The sequence below is a fragment of the Pygoscelis adeliae genome, unplaced genomic scaffold, assembly GCF_000699105.1.
Source record: "Pygoscelis adeliae isolate BGI_AS28 unplaced genomic scaffold, ASM69910v1 Scaffold263, whole genome shotgun sequence".
Taxonomy (NCBI): Eukaryota; Metazoa; Chordata; class Aves; order Sphenisciformes; family Spheniscidae; genus Pygoscelis; species Pygoscelis adeliae.
This window is the reverse complement of record NW_008824552.1, coordinates 264,289-281,691: the sequence shown is the minus strand read 5'-3', so window position 1 is coordinate 281,691 and position 17,403 is coordinate 264,289. Positions and strand designations below refer to the sequence as shown.

At 44.7% G+C, this 17,403-nt stretch overlaps 1 protein-coding gene across 1 annotated transcript in view; it reads right to left on the bottom strand.

Moving 5' to 3' along the window:
• Positions 1-1,002: 1,002 nt before the first annotated feature.
• The window catches only part of PAK1 (p21 protein (Cdc42/Rac)-activated kinase 1), a 53,097-nt gene continuing 36,696 nt past the window's right edge, over positions 1,003-17,403 (bottom strand). The window contains exons 8-15 of the mRNA XM_009321928.1: positions 16,839-16,898; positions 15,856-15,904; positions 13,524-13,636; positions 7,654-7,771; positions 7,089-7,188; positions 5,091-5,287; positions 3,444-3,581; positions 1,003-1,488 (exon numbers count right to left, since the gene is read on the bottom strand). Coding sequence (XP_009320203.1) covers positions 1,402-1,488; positions 3,444-3,581; positions 5,091-5,287; positions 7,089-7,188; positions 7,654-7,771; positions 13,524-13,636; positions 15,856-15,904; positions 16,839-16,898 — 862 coding nt within the window. The 3' untranslated portion in view covers positions 1,003-1,401. The remainder of the gene's footprint in view (positions 1,489-3,443; positions 3,582-5,090; positions 5,288-7,088; positions 7,189-7,653; positions 7,772-13,523; positions 13,637-15,855; positions 15,905-16,838; positions 16,899-17,403) is intronic.

Sequence of the window (17,403 nt, the reverse complement as noted above, 5' to 3'; positions counted from 1 at the left end):
TCAGAATCAGTTTAAACTCGCCCCATAAATGACCAAAGCAGTACAGAGAAAGCAGCTCCCCCAGTTATAATACAGATCTTTTATCGATTGTCTCTGTGTGTAAAGTTACTCCCTCAAGAGCCACTTGCTATCCCAAAGGACTACAGAAGAAGGGGTAAGAGACAAGGTTATATCACTTTATCCAACACATTTGAGCACCTGGTGACGATAGGAACAATAATCCCATCCGACAGATGTGTCTGGGTACAGTGAATTCTCCAATCCTCCCTCAGCCCCAAGTTAAGAAACGCAGCAGTCATTTTATTAAAAAAAATCAGTATACAGTTAAACATAAGCCCAGTGTTTACAACCCATCCCTCTAGTAGTTCCAGGTTTCCTGTTGTTTTACAGACTATTAGCAACCAAAGGAATCAGTAGCATAAAGAAACCACTAGCATTTCAAAAAATTAAGTCCCCACGTCTCCAAGAAAGCAGCATCCATGATCAGTTTGTTTTCCGTTGGACTTGCTCTAAGAAACAAGAGTTTTCAACATCATTTTGCAGGCAAATCTTATCTTTATAATAGTAATTACTCTGTTTGCTTTATCATACAGGGCAAGGGTCTCTAAGAAGCCTCGCAGCGCTGATAAAATAACTCTAAAAGAGCTCTCTGTCAATTTTTCCTGTGATTTACCTTCTAGAAATCAGAAATATTTGAGATTTGTTTAACTAGTCGAGTTGAAACTAAAGAGGGAGGGGGGGCCCCCAATTCACATGATCTGGCAAAAAGATCATCCATTAATTAAGTTTTCCAATGGCTGCAGGAAGCACACAGAGGCTTTCTCCATGCTCCCTCGAAGCATCCAGCAGTGCTGTAGGAGGGATGCGTATTCACGCCCTCGTTCCCCTTTCAGTTGTTACAGCTGTTCACGTTTCTGCTGCCTGCTTCCTTCCCTCAAGTCATCCAAAGCACAGAGCAGCCTCAGTGGTGTAATAGCAGCTTGCCAGAAGCAGGAAAAGTCCAGCCAGCAAAAGATTTCATTTATTAAGATAAACATGGTCTAAGGCTCCACATTATTTTTAAAACTAAACACAGTAAGAAATATGGAAACAAACTGGCTTCGCTACGTGTAGGTCAGGTTCAGACGTTCTCAGAAAGATCTTCTCAACCATACAAAATACTCTTCCCCTCTCACCCCCATCACGAGGATGGAAAGATAGTTCACTATGTAAGATCAGCGATGTCCCCGTTACGTGCCCTTCCACATTCAGCGAACAATACCTCTGCCACCCTTCAGGGCAGATCAAAGTTTTAAGAACTCCCCTGTGAAGAAGGAGCAGAAGGGGAGAGGGGCAGGTAATTCAGTCTCTGAAATGAACATCTAAAAGTCTTGACACGATGACTGTGTTGACTCCCCCACTTTAATGGTTGTTCTTGGCTGCCTCTTTAGCTGCAATAATCAGAGGAGTGAGACTAGATAGAGGCTTTGCAATTTTCAGGAACTGGTGCTAGGAAGAAGAAAAAAGAAAAAGGGTTAAATTTTTCAGAACATGCCCCAGAATTCTGGTGGCTACTCAAAATATTGGCACCTAGACCCATATGAAGTCTAACAACCTACTCTAATCTCGGAACAGGTGAAACCAAAAGCTCTGCTACCACCACAAACTTTTGGGGCTCGCCTGAAGTGATGAACAGATTCACACCCAACACATGCTAAAGTCTCCAATGTTTGTACATGTTCAAGACCAAGCAAAACTCAGTGAATTCCCCATAGGAATTATAAAGTCTTGCAAAATCTATAGTGAAATTCTGTGTGGAAGGAAAGTGTACTAAAAACAACCTGTGCGGTTCAAACACAAGGCACAGGGCTTCCTGCAGGAATCACCTCTCATTTCTCTCTTCCCTGTTATCACAGGTCTGGTGAAAGCATTGCCTTGGCCTTCTACGGATATTAGAAATTTGCAAAGCAGCTGGAATTCAGGAGAGCAGCACAGAGCTTGCAACACAGAACCATTCAGTCAGTCTCCTGTACAAGGTGCTCTGTTAAGTAAAACAGTATTGATTGTCAGAACAGCTCTCAGATGAGAGTGAAGGCATGTAGGGCAAGTTCACAAGCTGTTCTGAAAACAAAAAGCAACTATATCACACAGGACTTCTGAGCATCAGCAGGGATCAATCACCCAAGGCAACATGCTTCAGAGACAGGGGCTGGGGTGGGTGGGGTGGAAATCAGAGGCTAAAAGGTAGTTAAAACTAGGCAGAAATGTTACAGTCAAAATGTTCTCCTGCTCCAAGGAACAGAACATTACTGCTCTCTGATATTTTGGGGCCAGAAAGTCCAGGAGAAAAAGTGATCTTTCAACTACTGCCATTCTGCCAGAGATTAACGCTTCATGACAGTCTCGGAAGGCTGCAACACATCTAAAACTGAATCCACTAGACAAACTAGGGGAAAGAAAGGAAAACATAAAAGGGAACTGTCTCACAGTTGAGGTCTGAGTGCCCCTGATCACCGGTTTATTTTACAAAGAGCTACATTTCTGCCCCCATGGCAAACTTGACAGAAGGAACACACTAACTACTCCTCTCATCCACGTCGGTAAAAAGCCTGGCAGCTTGGCCCTCCCCTTTTACCAGGAGTTCAGACTAAGACACCAGGTTTTCAGTGAAATAACTGATGATAGGGTGATGAGGCACTGGAACAGGTTGCCCACAGTAGTTGCGGATGCCTCATCATTGGAAGTGTTCAAGGTCAGGCTGGCCAGGGCTTTGAGCAACCTGGTCTAGTGCAAGATGTCCCTGCCCATGGCAAGGGGGCTGGACTACAGGATCTTTAAAGGTCACTTCCACCCCAAACCATTCTGTGATTAAGATATCTCACAAGTTTTGTTCCATCACCTCTGTAAGGAGTAGTATCCGGCAAAATGTGGTAAAGCCAAACTGCTCCAGTTAATGCAAGCCATGCATATTCCAAAGAGCTTTGCGATCCTTCCAAAGAGCTTTGTGATCCCTCCACCAGAAGGGAGGCAACCAGAACATCCGATAGCTAGAAGCCCTCCTGCTGTCCACATCGGAACAAGCATGGCCAGACCACGACAACACATACAGATGTCAGGGCCAGCTGTGTGAAGAAGCCATGGGAATTAAGGGGCTCAGCATTTGGCAGGCCTGGGGCACAGCTATTATTTGAGGTTAGTTACAGAACACGCTGCACAGCTGCTGCTAGTAGCAAGTACAGCATAAAAAGGAAGTAGTCTGTTAACGCTACTATTATTAGTATTATAGATTTAGGTTTTGGGACTGTTTTGTTGTTTTGTTTTTTTTTTCCTGGCAGGTTACTTTAGCTGTGCTTGTGCCTTCAGCTGATGCAGTACTTAAGACTCCAAACAAGACCTCTCCATAAGCCTGGCCTCACTCGGGATTGCGTGATTACATTGATTCAGCCCCGTTCCCCATCACCTACCTGTAGCAGCTCTTTCGCAGAACCTCTCTTTTCCACGTCCATTTCAAGACAGCGATTTAGGAAGTCTCGGAATATGGGTGAAAGCTTTTCCGGATTCTGCAGTTCTGGAGTCCCATTAGTAGCAATGAGATACAGGGCCTGAAGCAAAAACAAGCACCAAAGAAACAGGAGGTTATGAAGGTTAGATTCCATCTCTGGATTACAGATACACTTATTTCGCCTGTCCCTCCCCCCAGTTCAATGGGGAAGGAAAAAAAAACCCCACCTTATCAGGGTGACTAATCAATGCTTAAGTTTCTACAAACAGAATAGCTGCCAGCCCTATTTTTATGTGGATGGGATCCAATCCTTTATTGTTTTACCCTCGTAATCTGGGTTTGGATCCTGCAGCCCTCTCAAGGGATTAGGAGGACAAAAACAACATTCCAGACTGTGTTTACATAGGGAAGTTAACTGGCATGACTCTGCCAGTGCTAGACTCCTGCAATAACTATATCCTCATGGGAAGGTACCCCTGAATAAATAGGTAATTTTGTTCTGTCGGTACTTTGCCCGAGCGCACAAGGCCTGAAAAGTCAATACTATAAAGATGCAGTTGGCTCCTTACAAAAGATGTCCAGCAGACCCCGAAGCAGCTTTTAACATCCTGCAGAAACAAGCAGTTTCGCTACTACTTGGGGATGAAGCATTCACACGCACCCCCCTCTGAGAATCAAGGGACTCAGAATTCATCCATTTCAGGATTTCATGCAAGAAACTTCCTGGATGGATTTTCAAAGGAAACTGAAATCTGTCAAAGACTTGTTAATATGCAGGCCCTTTGAGCACATCACTCAGCACATCCCATGGGAGCAGTCTGATAGCCTGGGAATTGGCACAAGTTGAGTTAAATGAGGTCAAAGTACTGTTACTTAACCACCCTCGTTTAACTCAACACCCAGCTTCTTTCCTTTTACTCTTCTTTGCTGCTGCTCTTCTCTCCCAAAAATCACTTCCAGTGCAAGAGATGGAGACAAAAGTTAAACAGAATTTTTCTAGATCCCCTCATCCTGGGTAGCTGAGGGAGAAGCCATAAACCTGGCTTATATTAAGAGCAGTTACATCCCTACAAACTGACAGCATCTCCCCTTCCGTTAAAAACTAAACAAGGGAAAGACATCAGGAGGCTTAAGCCCTGCCTGAAGACTTATTAAGCTTGTAGCTTTATTTGGGGCATGCAAGGAAGAACAGTCAGCCAGTAGGAAAAAGCTCCATTTATAGAATAGTAACATGTCATATTTTTTTGAACTTAAGGAGAACTCTTCCCCACACACAGGGCACAAGGATTCAAGAAGTCAGCTGCTTTGGTGCCATCAGGTACTCTTTCTGCCTCTATCAGCATCTCCAGAAAGTGGGAAATTATGAGTGTGCATGATCTAACTCATCAGAGCTGACCAGAGGGTCTGCAACAGGAAGAACCCACACCTCTGCTACCCAGAGCAAACTGTGGCTTTTAATTAAAACTATCTCAATCTTCTCACAGCGACATCTAAGGAGATACGGGGCTGCAGGTGGTGAAACCACACTGGAGGATTCACCTGCCTCCTTTAGAACCTAGTTTCACCAACAGGCTTAGCGAAGACCTGAGGGCAAAAGATACTCGCTTACTCTCAGGGGGTTCTCATTGAGGTAGGGGGGCTCTCCTTCAATCATCTCGATGGCCATTATCCCCAGTGACCAGATATCCACTTTGGGCCCATATGCTTTCCGTGTCACCACTTCAGGTGCCATCCAGTACGGGGTCCCCACCATGGTGCTGCGTTTGCTCTGCTCAGGAGTGATCTGGGCACAGAAGCCGAAGTCAGCTGGAAAATTAAAGAGCGGGGGGAAAGAAACAGACATAGAAATCAGCAAGTTTCTCCAAAGACACGCTTACTGATGCCAGAGCTGTAGTACAAGTTACCCTGCCGCACCGTCTGATGTGTTGCTGCTGCAACTGTGAAAGGAGGGGTGGTTTTGTGGCTAATACAGAAGACGGTGTTGAGAAGTAAGTTTCTAAATCTGACTCACTGAGGCCATGAGGATTACAGAGCTGCTTACTTGTCTATGTGAAGGATGGGGATCAGTAAATAACCATATATGGATGTTGAGACACTTGACCGTGTTTGCAGCATTATGCAGCTGAAATACACTATGTAATATATGGTCTAAAGACTGTTCCTGGGTATGTGAAAATAGAAATTAATGCACAGTCTGATCTAGATACATCCCCCATCCCAAATACTGTGTTGTCTGGTGATATTTCCAGTCCCAGAGATATTACTTCCCCAGGAGATATATCATCCCTTAAACAGGATTTGCTTTACAGAGCAAACAGTGTTTAGAATACATTTAAAGTACCTAAATTTATACTGATTATTTTCTTCAAATAGACAGAAAGATGGAGAGCCTTCACACAAAGATTGCTGGGTCCTGTGTCTTATTTGTGACTGACTTACCAAAAGAAAACTAATTCTGTTCTTGTGAGCCCAGCAGAATCAACACAGCAAGATGCACTGCCCATCCTGACCCCCTATGGCACCGCAGGTCTAATTTTAGGCAGAATGATGAAAATTAAACTGATCCCTAGGTGAGTTTTTATCAAGGGTAAGAACCAGGAAAGGTACATATGGTTCATAAACAGAGCAAATTTCCAGCAGAGCCAACAAGCAGCTCAGGTCCAGAAGGTTACTGCATCATATCCACAGGGACTTCTCTAACTTTAAACTATAGCCTGGTACCTGCATACTGTGCTCAGAGAACTTATTCCATAAGAACAGAGCACTTCGGCCCTGATCAGCTATTCATCGCTAACACTCTGGAGATCTGACTGTACTAAAGTACAGCTTTAGTCTAAAAAGCAATTATGTGCAAAAAAACCCCCACCTTCTTACTCAGCATATCTGCACTGTGTGAATTTTGAGTCATATCTGCTGTCACTGCTGACAGAAATAGATTTATTTATGCCCATTGGGTGCTAGCCAACAGAACTGAGAGGGAGAGAAAGGAAGCACAATTCTGTTAAAGCTATAGGTGGAAGATAATCATTCACTAGTTTCCAGACTTATCTCTGCATGGGCAATGACAAACACAACAGCTACCTTAGCACCCGAGGGGCAGGACAGTCTCAAGGTCTTCATTATGGGTGATAACACAAGGAGGAAACAACATTTAGAGTCCAGTCTGGGTTGGCGATGTAAGATTAAATGTTTTCTAGTTACACAGTTTTCAATTCTCCCTCCACTCCCCCTGCCCCCCAAGTACCTGCAGTATTTTCCAGGCTGAAGAGATCGCTCACAAATAAAGATTTCTGGCCCTACACCTTCAAACCCGGCTTTCTAGACCGGAGTAGCATTAAAATACTGTTATTTTAGTCCACAAAAACAGATGGCCCAAAGCTAAACAAGCCCCAAACCTCAATTCAAGTCTGGTATCAGTTCACAAGGATTCATGCTTGCCAATCTCCATTAAAACCAAAGCCACAAAAATACCTACAGGAGCATTTCTACAGCCTCTTCAATGCCACAGCATCAAGCATCTCAAACACCCATCTCCCCAACAGGCCTGGCCCAAAGCAGATAACAGGCCTGGGTTGATAAGTCATCACCAGCAATGTCCCCCGCATACTTAGTTTGACAGAGCCATCCATTCCCAGCAGGATGTTGTCACTCTTGATGTCTCTGTGAATAACTTGGTTTGAATGGAGGAATTCCAGAGCTTGGAGACACTGAAAAAAAAATAAAATAATTGAGATAGTCTTACTGTGCATGAAATTACTCACCAGTCACAATTAGCCAACTAATGGACTCTAACAATGTGCACTTTGAGTAGCAAGGGCTTAGTGTCTTAGAGTCTTTCATATACCCAGTATGTGCAGGGCTACAGAGGGATATCCCACTGAGATCAGCAGGTCCTAGGAGGACAGGTTAGTCCCAAAAGACCTGGGGAACAGGCATAACCAAGGGGATTCCAACCCCATTTTGCACTCCAGTTCTCCCTCTAGGGTGAAACATATTAGGCTTGCATTAGGATTGTGTGCTGCAACCTCCCAGATGAAATCCGTCCTCTGAAAGAACGACTGTTGCGTTACAGAAGCTGGAGACAGCTATTCCTGTGGAGCCAGTGACAGGTCGTGGAAAGCCTGTGTCCCCTTCCTAATCACAGCTCTCTCCGCACGCGAGTGCCGCTTTACCTCTCGGCACACGGCTGCAATTTGTCCTTCATCCATGCAGGTCTCTGTCACAACATCTGTTAGGGAGCCTCCTGCCAAGTACTCCATGACCACCCAGAGCTCTTCTCCTACAAGGTAACTGAAGAGACAAAACCAGATTTTAAAATCAGAAGTATGAGCGTGCCACTGTTTACCTAGCCAGAATGCACTGGCTTTTAAAGCTGTCTTAGAAGTGCAGAGAAACCATGAGGCTTGAGCAGCTTATTTAACAGCACTGGGGCAGCAGGTACTCGTGGTACCTTCTGTACACGGGAGGATCTGACCACAACCTGAATGAACAGAGGGAAGGGTCAGTGCAGAAAGTCACGGAGAGAGGTAATGGGAGAGCACATTATAAGTTTCCTGGCCATAAAAGCAAGGCTGAATTTTTCTGCCATGAAAAGGGCCCAGACTAAGATGGAGCCCTGACCTTAAAACTCCTGCTGCTGCTGGGAGAGAAGGGGAAGAGCTACTAGTCAAGGATGGGGTCCGAGCACGCAGCCCAGACTTCTGGCACATAGCATGGCTTTTGAGGGGCTCTTGCATGCAAAGAGGTGGCTGGGGGCTGCTTTGTTACTACTGGCATCCTGCTGTCCTAAGCAACTGCCTACTTTGCCTAGGCCCAGGGACAATCCTGGGTTACACAATGGATGGCTGCCCATGAACAACAGAGAAAGAACACTTTTTTTAAGCATCATGCATTTGAAAAATCACCTCAATCTTTTTCATGCTACCAAACCAGTTTGGGATTTTGTCTGAAAAATTCAGAAAGTTCATAAGGGCAAATGAGAACATCTTGGTGGATACAATAGCAATTCTAAAGATTTAAAATAAAAAAGGAAAGCCCAAAAGGCCAGGTCTTGTCCAAAAAGATCTGTAGGAAGATGGGGAAGAGACAGCTGAGGTGAGGGCAAGTTTTCTCAGCCATTTGGGATAGTCTTCTCGGCTGGGAGTGTGTGTGCTCATATCTAAAAACAGAAGACCTGGTATGAAGACTTCAGCATTAACTCATTTAAAAAAAAAAAACAAAAACAAACAACAAACCGTAACCACCAACCACTTCTGCCTTTTTGGGCCCATCTGGAAAAACATCAACACAATCTTTCATGATCAATGTATCAGGATGACACGTTCCTGAAGGAAGGAATCATCAGCTTGAAAACTTGAAAACCCACCTTCTCAGCCTATCCTCCTATTTTTAAAGTGAGTGGACAGATGAGTCGAGAGAGGGCAGAGAATCGAATTAAAAGCTTCTGCTGGCATTAGAATTCATCAAGCAGATGTTTGCTTTGCTCTGAAACACTGATCCTACTGAAAAGTGAATAGTGAATTTGCTAGGAGCCAAAGGCAAAAAGCAGGACAAGTTCTAGGGAACAATTAGCTAGAAAGCAACAATGAAGGAGAACGAAGTTAAGCCCAACTTGGCATGGAAAGTAGACAGAGATGAGTGAGACATCACAGGAGTGGGCAGGAGGTAGGCTTTGACCCCAAAAGGACACACTGCCAACACCTGAGCTGATGAAAAAAACTCCCCCAAAATAAGAATTGTGGTCTGAGCTGTGTGACAGAAGTGTTACAGTTATGGAGAGCTTTTAATATTGGAGACAAAGATGGTATCTGCATTTGGTGATGCTGAAGACTATGCAGGGAGGCAGAGTCTGGAGTTTCTTTCAAGATACAGAGCCCAAGGACACAGGGCTATGCTCCTGGAGCAGACAGGTCTCCAGCTCCACTACAGAAGAGAAGCTGATGCACTGGCAGTTTTTTGCCCAGCAGCACAGACCCCAGAAAAACCAGTATCACCTGCACAGCAGCCCCTCGGAGTGACAGAGGAGCAGCAGAATTGCTTTTAGAAGCGCTTCTGCCAACTCTGCAGATCATCTACCTTCTAATGGGCTCTGAAAGCCACTCCATCCACGCCCTTCCTTCCTGCCCTTATGCTGTTGCTGCTTCTTCATCACTCCTGCCGAACCAGGCTCTCTCCAGCTTTTATCAGCACCCTCTCAACAAATTAGTGTCACCCTGGACATCACAATGCTTCCCTTCATTGCCACTAGCACCCTCTGCAGCCCAAATCCACTTGACTGTAAGGATGGGGGCAGAATGGGCTCCACTGCTCCTGCGTGACAATCTCAGGTTGCACATGCTGGGAGCAAGCTGGTATCTCTCCACAGCCAAAAGGGATGGAGCGAGCAAAGAACCACACTGTGAACCAAAGCTGTGCCATGAGCAGCCAAAGGCAGGGGCCAAAAGCCAGGCACCTCAATAATTGATAGATCTGACGTAACAGGTAGGTGGAATTAAGGGTGGCTCCCCACCAGCTGCCGCGAAGCAAATGTCATTTCAGAAGATTGAGTGGTGCCGTCTCACGGATCTTTTCACTCTCCTGCTGCAGCAGAGGCCAGTTTTAGTCACTGAGTTGCCTGTAGGCGTGCCTCAAAACCACTCTCTCAGCAGTTCTGGAGACACCACCAGGAAGTCCATACACCTACGAGCTGCTCTCCGTGTGACATCAGGCATAGCATGGTGTCGCACCTTGTCACCCACAGTCACCTTCTAAAACAAGGCTGGCAGTAAAAACAAGCTGATGAAAGTCTTTGAGGAAGGAGGAGGTGGTCTACAGCTTTCTCTTCATCCATCTGCAAGAGCAGTTAATGTCTGCTCCTGTAAGGTGTTCCTCAGCTTCCACTTAGATACCTTAGGAAGGCGTCCACCAAGCCCTTCCTATCACAAACACACACCAGTCAGTCATAGTCCTTTTTTATTGATAAACTTTATAAAATTTCGTTTTGCCTGGAAGAGCAAGATCATTCATTACAGATTTCTGCACTAGTAACATGCCTCCAACATGCAAACATGAAGCTAGCCTGGAAAGAAATCAGTGTTTTCTTGTAGCATGACTGTCATACATCTTCAACTTTATTCACTGACCTTCCAAGCCCTAGTTGAGTTTGGGGTTGAGGTGAGGGTAACAGTGGCTACTACTTAAAGGGAGGGTTTATTAAGTTAAAGAGAGTTCTTCAGAAAGAAAGAAACCAAAGGGCAGGAGTTTGCTTTGCCTAACACTGGGCATCTGATGCCTGTGTTTAGATGCCTGAGTTTAGAAGCAGGCCTCTGAGGGCCTCCTTCACACAGTAGAAAGAAACTGGCACCTCCAGAAGGTAACTCAGCACAAGTGGCTGCAATTCTGCACAAGAAAATGGTACGCCACTGTCTTCAGAGCCGGATGCTTCTAAATTCAGCTCCTAAGTACAGCTGGATTAGGCCATGTGACTATCTTAAATGTCACAGCACACCTTTGTGCAACACTGGCCACTTACACTGCAACAGAAAAGCTGTCTTAACCACGAGCAAGTAGGCCATGTAGGTAAGAGAGGATAAAGCACAGGAAACCCTTGTGCAAGGGCAGGAGCTGAGGCGAAGAGAAGCGAGAGAGCTGGTTTATACCGATGACTATCTTGCAGCTCCCATTAGGGACTCAGAAGGGGAGACACTGTCAAAAACAGAACCGCAAAAAAGAAACCAGGTCCCACAGCGGCAAGCACATCCTTCCTCGTACTTCCTTCTGCGACAGCAGTGGGCAGAAGCCAGCAAGTGGCGTTCAAATATCAGCTTAATTCAGCACTCGGGAAGCAAACAGGCACATTAGGCCAGGCAGGAGGAACACAGCTCCCCAGCAACAGGATCCTGCAGTTGCAAAGCTGAAGTGGTGTAATAGGCACAAGAACCCCCACATTCATCCTAGTTGCTGCTCTGTCCATTTGCAGCACTCAAACAAAAGCTAATCCCTCTGAAAAAGATTAGTGAGAGAAAGTGGAGGACAAAAGCAGCAGCTTTTACTGCTGGAAGCTTGAACAAGACAGCAGGACGTGCAGCTACCCTACAGCTGGGATGTACTGGCTAGACAAGGCAAGTGCATGTACCCAGCGACGCTCTCTCTAATGGGAAGAACGTGTCTCTCAAATAGTTTTGCCAAAACGAAGCCTCTAATCAGCCAGGAGAAATACACAGTTTCAGCCCAGATTCAATTCTTAACTCTTCTTTACCACTTGTTTCATTTTACACAGGTAATACCCTTCTGCTATTTGTAAGAAGAGGGCACCTGCCCAGCATCACTTCCCTGTGCCCACACCCCTCCCACAAAATTTCAGGAGCAGACTTTCTGTCCCTTCAACAACGTAGCTCTTCACAGCTATGCATAGGACACAGCACCATATAAATTCAGCATCACAACTGATGCTGCAGTATACAAGAAGCACTTTTTTTGGCTAAGACATTAAAAGCCTGTTAAAGAAGCCTGCTAAAGAAACAGCTGATAAGATTTTGATATACATGCAGAGCAAACAAGTGTGCGAATACTCTCAATTTTCCAAAAGAGATTCTAGGTCACATCCCTCCATTGCATCTTCAAAAAAAAAAAAAAGCTGCCAAGATTAAAGCCTGCACCCTATCTAGGCACTTTTTAGCCTACAATAAGCCAAACCTGTAGTTCATCAGGACTGCTTGATTCTGACGTGAGTGCAGCAGACTGAAAATCCTGCTGCAGCTCAACTGGAACTAGCTGTATCTTTAACATAAGGTGAATGACACAGGCTTGACACAATGCACCAATGTTATGTTGATGGTGAATTCAAGCCACCACGCAACGCTTTTGCCTGTTGGGCTTTCACTATGCCCCAGATTTTAATGCTGACAGTTTGTGGCTGTTTCCTGGAATTCAAACAAGGCAGGTGCAAGAATTTCTTGCACTTTCAAAGGCAGCTCCCTACCCCCAAAGAAGCACATTCACCAGTTGCTCTTTCCAAAGCAGTCAGCCTCCCAACAGCTGATGATGGCAGCACTGCTACCATCAACCTTATGTACAGCATTAACATCCTGTGGGGAAGAGCTCTCACAGCCACGTTTATTTGCAGACTTGGGCATTTTACTGCCTTGAGCTGTAGTGACCAGAATTTTCACAGCTACACACGTTTATTTTAAAAACAATTTACAGTTAGTGCAGCAGCCACTGTGCTGCTTGCTTCTGCTCTGTTATTGTCCCAGTCCAAGGGACATCAGCTCAAGAACAAGCAGAGCAAGGTCTGTACGTAGATAAGTTATTAGGTGCAACTCTTGTGGTAAGGAGTACGGATTCAAGGAGGAGCTGTTCCATATGGACATAATATATCCAAGGCTGAGCAGGAGTGCCACAGCATGTGTATGAGCCCACAAAGCCCAGCTTTGAGCAGGGAAAAACCCTGTTCCCTCTGTCTTCCAAAAGGTTCTTACATCTGTGCCAGGTCTCCTTTTCTCCCTTATTCACACCCGCAAGAAAGCAGCCTGGCTTGGTTATGTGTCGCATGTCATTCACCCTCGTCACTGTTATGCTGTTGTGCCGAAAACCTCAGTGGACAGCCACAGGGACAAGATTACCATCTAAGCCTGGAAGGCATTTGCTCCTCCGCAAGCAGAATGTCAGCATTGCTCAGCAGAAGAGGAAAGAAGAGGAAGAGGAAAGCAAATAGAAGTAGTTCGAACTGTGTTATTTGTATTTCTCCTCTAGTAGCAGGAAGGAAACGTCTTGTTGCATCAAATTTGGCAAAGGAGACAGCTGAAAAATGGAGTCCTGATAGCATACTGCTAATGCCTTTGCTGCCAGCATCTCTAAAGAGAGCCTAGATACCCCATTAATACCTGTTTCTCCTAGGATTATGGAGAGAGACCACCAAGCCACCCACATCCCAACATTGCCACATGCATTAAGCAATGCAAGTTGTCCTATACCTGCATTAAGCTGAGACAGGATCACTTAAGACAGTGACAAGGAAGTGTCTCCCAGAATCCCTTTGTGAACTCTTCAAACCATGACATACCTGTCCAAATAGTTGACGATATTGGGGTTTTTGTTTTCCCTCATCACAAGGATTTCATTAATAATCAGTTCTTTTTTCGGCTGCTGCTGCAAATTCATCTGTTTGATTGCAACCTGCAGTGAAGAAAGACCAAGTAAAGCATTATTACAGGAGTCCCCTAGAAACCTGCCAGCACCATTGTCGATTATTTTAGTCCCACATTCATGTGAAGCGGGAAAACACTTTTTCATCATGGGTTGCTCAGCCATTTAGTAACTCTGTGAGTTTCTGCAGCCAGTCCATTTCCACACATGCTGGAGGATACTTAATGCCAAAAAGGCCAAGGGGAATTACTATGTTCATACTGGACCTTTATGTCACAGTTGGATAGCCATCTCCACCTACAGCTTCTTGGTAACAAGGAAGAGATCCCCTTACTCTAGCATGGACTGATATGTCAAAAACTTTTTATTTCTTAAAGGATTCTTATTAATTTCATTTTGGATTGGATGTTTCTGGAAGTTTTTTTGTGTTTTTTTCTGCCTCTGTGCAAATTTCTGTTTCTAGAAATCTACAGCAGGGCGGCCATGCATGGAGGGGGTAAATAATGTAGCCTAAGCTTAGTACTTTGAGGTGGTAATTCTATTTCTTTCTGTCACAGCAAGACCTGGGGGGAAGAAGCACCAGTGTTTAGATAAAAGGCTGAAAATAAGTGAATTGGATTCAGCTTTATCCCCAGTCATAACTGAAGGGCAATAGGGATGGATTTGTCAGTTGTAGCCCTTTGGCTTAGTAGCTTTCTGCCTGCTTCAGGATATCTGCTCTGCATGTATATATGCAGAAAGCAGGAGAGTACACGTTTTTAACTCTTATGTTCAACTCTCCACGCTACCAGTACTTTGTGAGAACACCTGGCCCTCAGACAAGCCTTCAAATCAATAAAGACTACTCACCACAGCAGGAGGCAGAAACACTTCCACAGACATTACAACCCAACTGTATTTGATACAATATTTAGGCAAAGGGAATGAAATGTAATTAATTATGCCTTTACAAAACCGGTACTTGGAGAGAAAGAGGCCTAGGTGAATGGAGGGGAGCCAGTAACTCCAGCTCACAAAAGCAAGGATTAAAAGAAACAAGCCACAGAGTGCCAATATGGACGGATACAATTAGCATCTTGATAGCTAAGGAGACTATAGAAAAATCCCAACACATGAGAAGGCAAGAACAGACAGACACCATGCTGATTTTCTACAGTATTTACGAGGGCTGCCAAACAGTACTTAAAGAAGAAAAAAAAAAAAACCCTGTGCTGCTCTTTGCACAAGACAAGAGAGGGGAATGAAAGATGAAGAAGAGAGGGAAGGCATTTGATGCAGATAAAGAAATCCCAGACCAATACTGAGGGAGCTTCAGAGAGGCTCCCATACTTCCTCACTCCTGTTCATGGTCCAAGTGCATATGGGGGCATTTTCCTTATCTAAGACTGCCCCGTGCATTAGGATACAAAATAAATAGCTGCAGTTATACTAGATAGCCATCACCAGTGAAAATCTTCAGTATTCTTAACCCTGGGAGCTGCCCAAGGCTCCTGTACAGTGCAAAATAAGAGTTTCCTTCCAGTGCTTCCAAAATGTGTTGCTGTTCACTTAGCTCCTGAGCTCGAAGGATTGGTAGCAAACTTTACAAATGCAAAGTAGACACGCATTGCTGCAGGCTTCCATAAATATATTTGGAATAATACATACACTTTCCTCTTTAAAAATCCTCCATCTAGCAATAATGGTTTCCACAGATGCTGCATATCCATCACTACTAGTTTATTATGCATGCATGCAGCACACAGGGCACTTTTCAATATTCTGGAGGGGGAAAAAAACCCAAAACTAGACAGACAGACATTCCTTGTCTCTCAATTCAAGGGCAGAAAGCAAGTGGGCAAAGGGTGGGAGAGGAACTATTTCTATGCAAGTCAACTAGTATAAGTGTAGGAAGCAAAGGAACAGAGGGCATATAAAAGAGTTTAAATGGGGACAGGCAGCAATCTTGGGGATGAGGAGAGAAACTTCTACTGAGGAACTATCCAGTCTGAACATTTGCTTCCAGCCTCTGTGGTCACAGAAAGATTCTTTACAAATATGAAATGATTCAGGAATCAAAACTTGGGAAATAATTTTTTCCAGTTCTCTGCTCAGACCACTCGACCATGCCTCATTAGTAAGGAAATAAATACCTCATTAAACATAGGATGTCATGAACCCCTGAAAGACTGTCTTTATTTTGTAGCATCAACTTGAACTTTCGGGACACAGTCCAAAACCCACTGCTGTGGTATTCTGGCAGCACTTACCTCCTGTCCTGTAGCTACATCCATTGCCGTGTAAACTGTACCTGAGGCTCTAAACAAAAGAGAGAAAAGAGAAAAAACACTTATTAGTGCCTCATCGCAAGACTGAGAGCTTAACACATGCCCCTTCCCACTTGTCTCTTTGATGTGCTCTCAGTCCCATTCCTTTTCATGCAATAATTCCAGTGGTAAATATCATCTGAAATATTTCTGAGCCAAGACTGCTGTTGGAGCAGAAGCCAGAGAATTTATGGGGAACCAAGCTCCTAACACAGGACACTACGGTCATCCAAACCCTTGCTGCTAAACCAGCAATGTAGCACAGCTTGTAGGACCGTGAGCTGATCCCATCTAAACTGGCATGACTGCGCTGCCCTGGTTTGCAGACTGCCCAACATGATTACAGAGGAGATAAGATCAGATAAAGTAAACAAATGTGGCATTTGTAGTGAGGGAAACGGGAGTTTGAGCCTCAGCACATGGAGCTGACAGCAGATATCTCAGTGATTTGCACTGATTTGCCTCACTATAGCCTCTCCCCCAATGCCTATTTTCCCCCTACCCTGCTAAGAGGGGCACAACACCCGCATCAAGCAGAGTTAATTCAGAAAGCAAATCTGTGATTTGAAGATTGTCTTGCATGCTGAAAATAAGCAGTTCCTTCCCTGCTTGCAGCGATATTTAGCAACCTGATCACCTAATGACATATTTTCTTACATTAAAACACAAATCGCACAAAAAACCCAGTCCCTGTGACTCAAGACTTTGCCAGAAAAGGGAGAAGAGCTGGGGGTGGCAGGGGGTGTGGAACCCACCAAAACAACAACAACAACAAAAAAAAGAAAAAGAAAAAAAAACCCAAACAAATAAAATAAACTCTCCAAAGCATCACCAACAGCTTTTCCAGCAAACTAAATTAGCCTGGTTCCAGTGCTTCCTTCTTAGCATAAGGAAAGGTATAGGACAGAGAAAGAGGGTATACTAACCCTTGTCCAATCTTCTCAAAACACGTGTACTTCTTTTTTGGATCGCCCACACTCACAATACTTCCTACAAAAAAAAAAAAGAAGAAAAAAACCAAAAACCGCAAGAGGATTTTGTAAGTATTTTTTCGTACGCCTATAAGAACCAACTGTACTTTAAGAGCAGCCCCATGGCCACAGCGGGCTCTGCCGAGCCTCATGAACCACTTGCCAGAAATCCAGAGGCACATGAACACCAAGGAAGTCCTCAGTTATCTACACACACACGAGCTGCAGCATTCCCCTCTCACAGGTATTTCCCCTCAGAAATGGTGGAACACAGACGTTAAGCACATTTAATCTTCCCTAGCAGCCGGTGACTGCACACTGCTAGGCACAGGGTGGGTATACATAGACCTCACACATGTAAATACAATTATTGCTGGAAACCTGCAACTTAAAAGTCAACTCCAGCTTCAACACACTGGATGATCTAAGATGCCCCTGCACTGCAACGTCCTCTGAATTTGGAGGCCAGGGCCTCATTCATCTTAGAGCCAATAGTCTGTTGCAAATCTAGACAAAGATT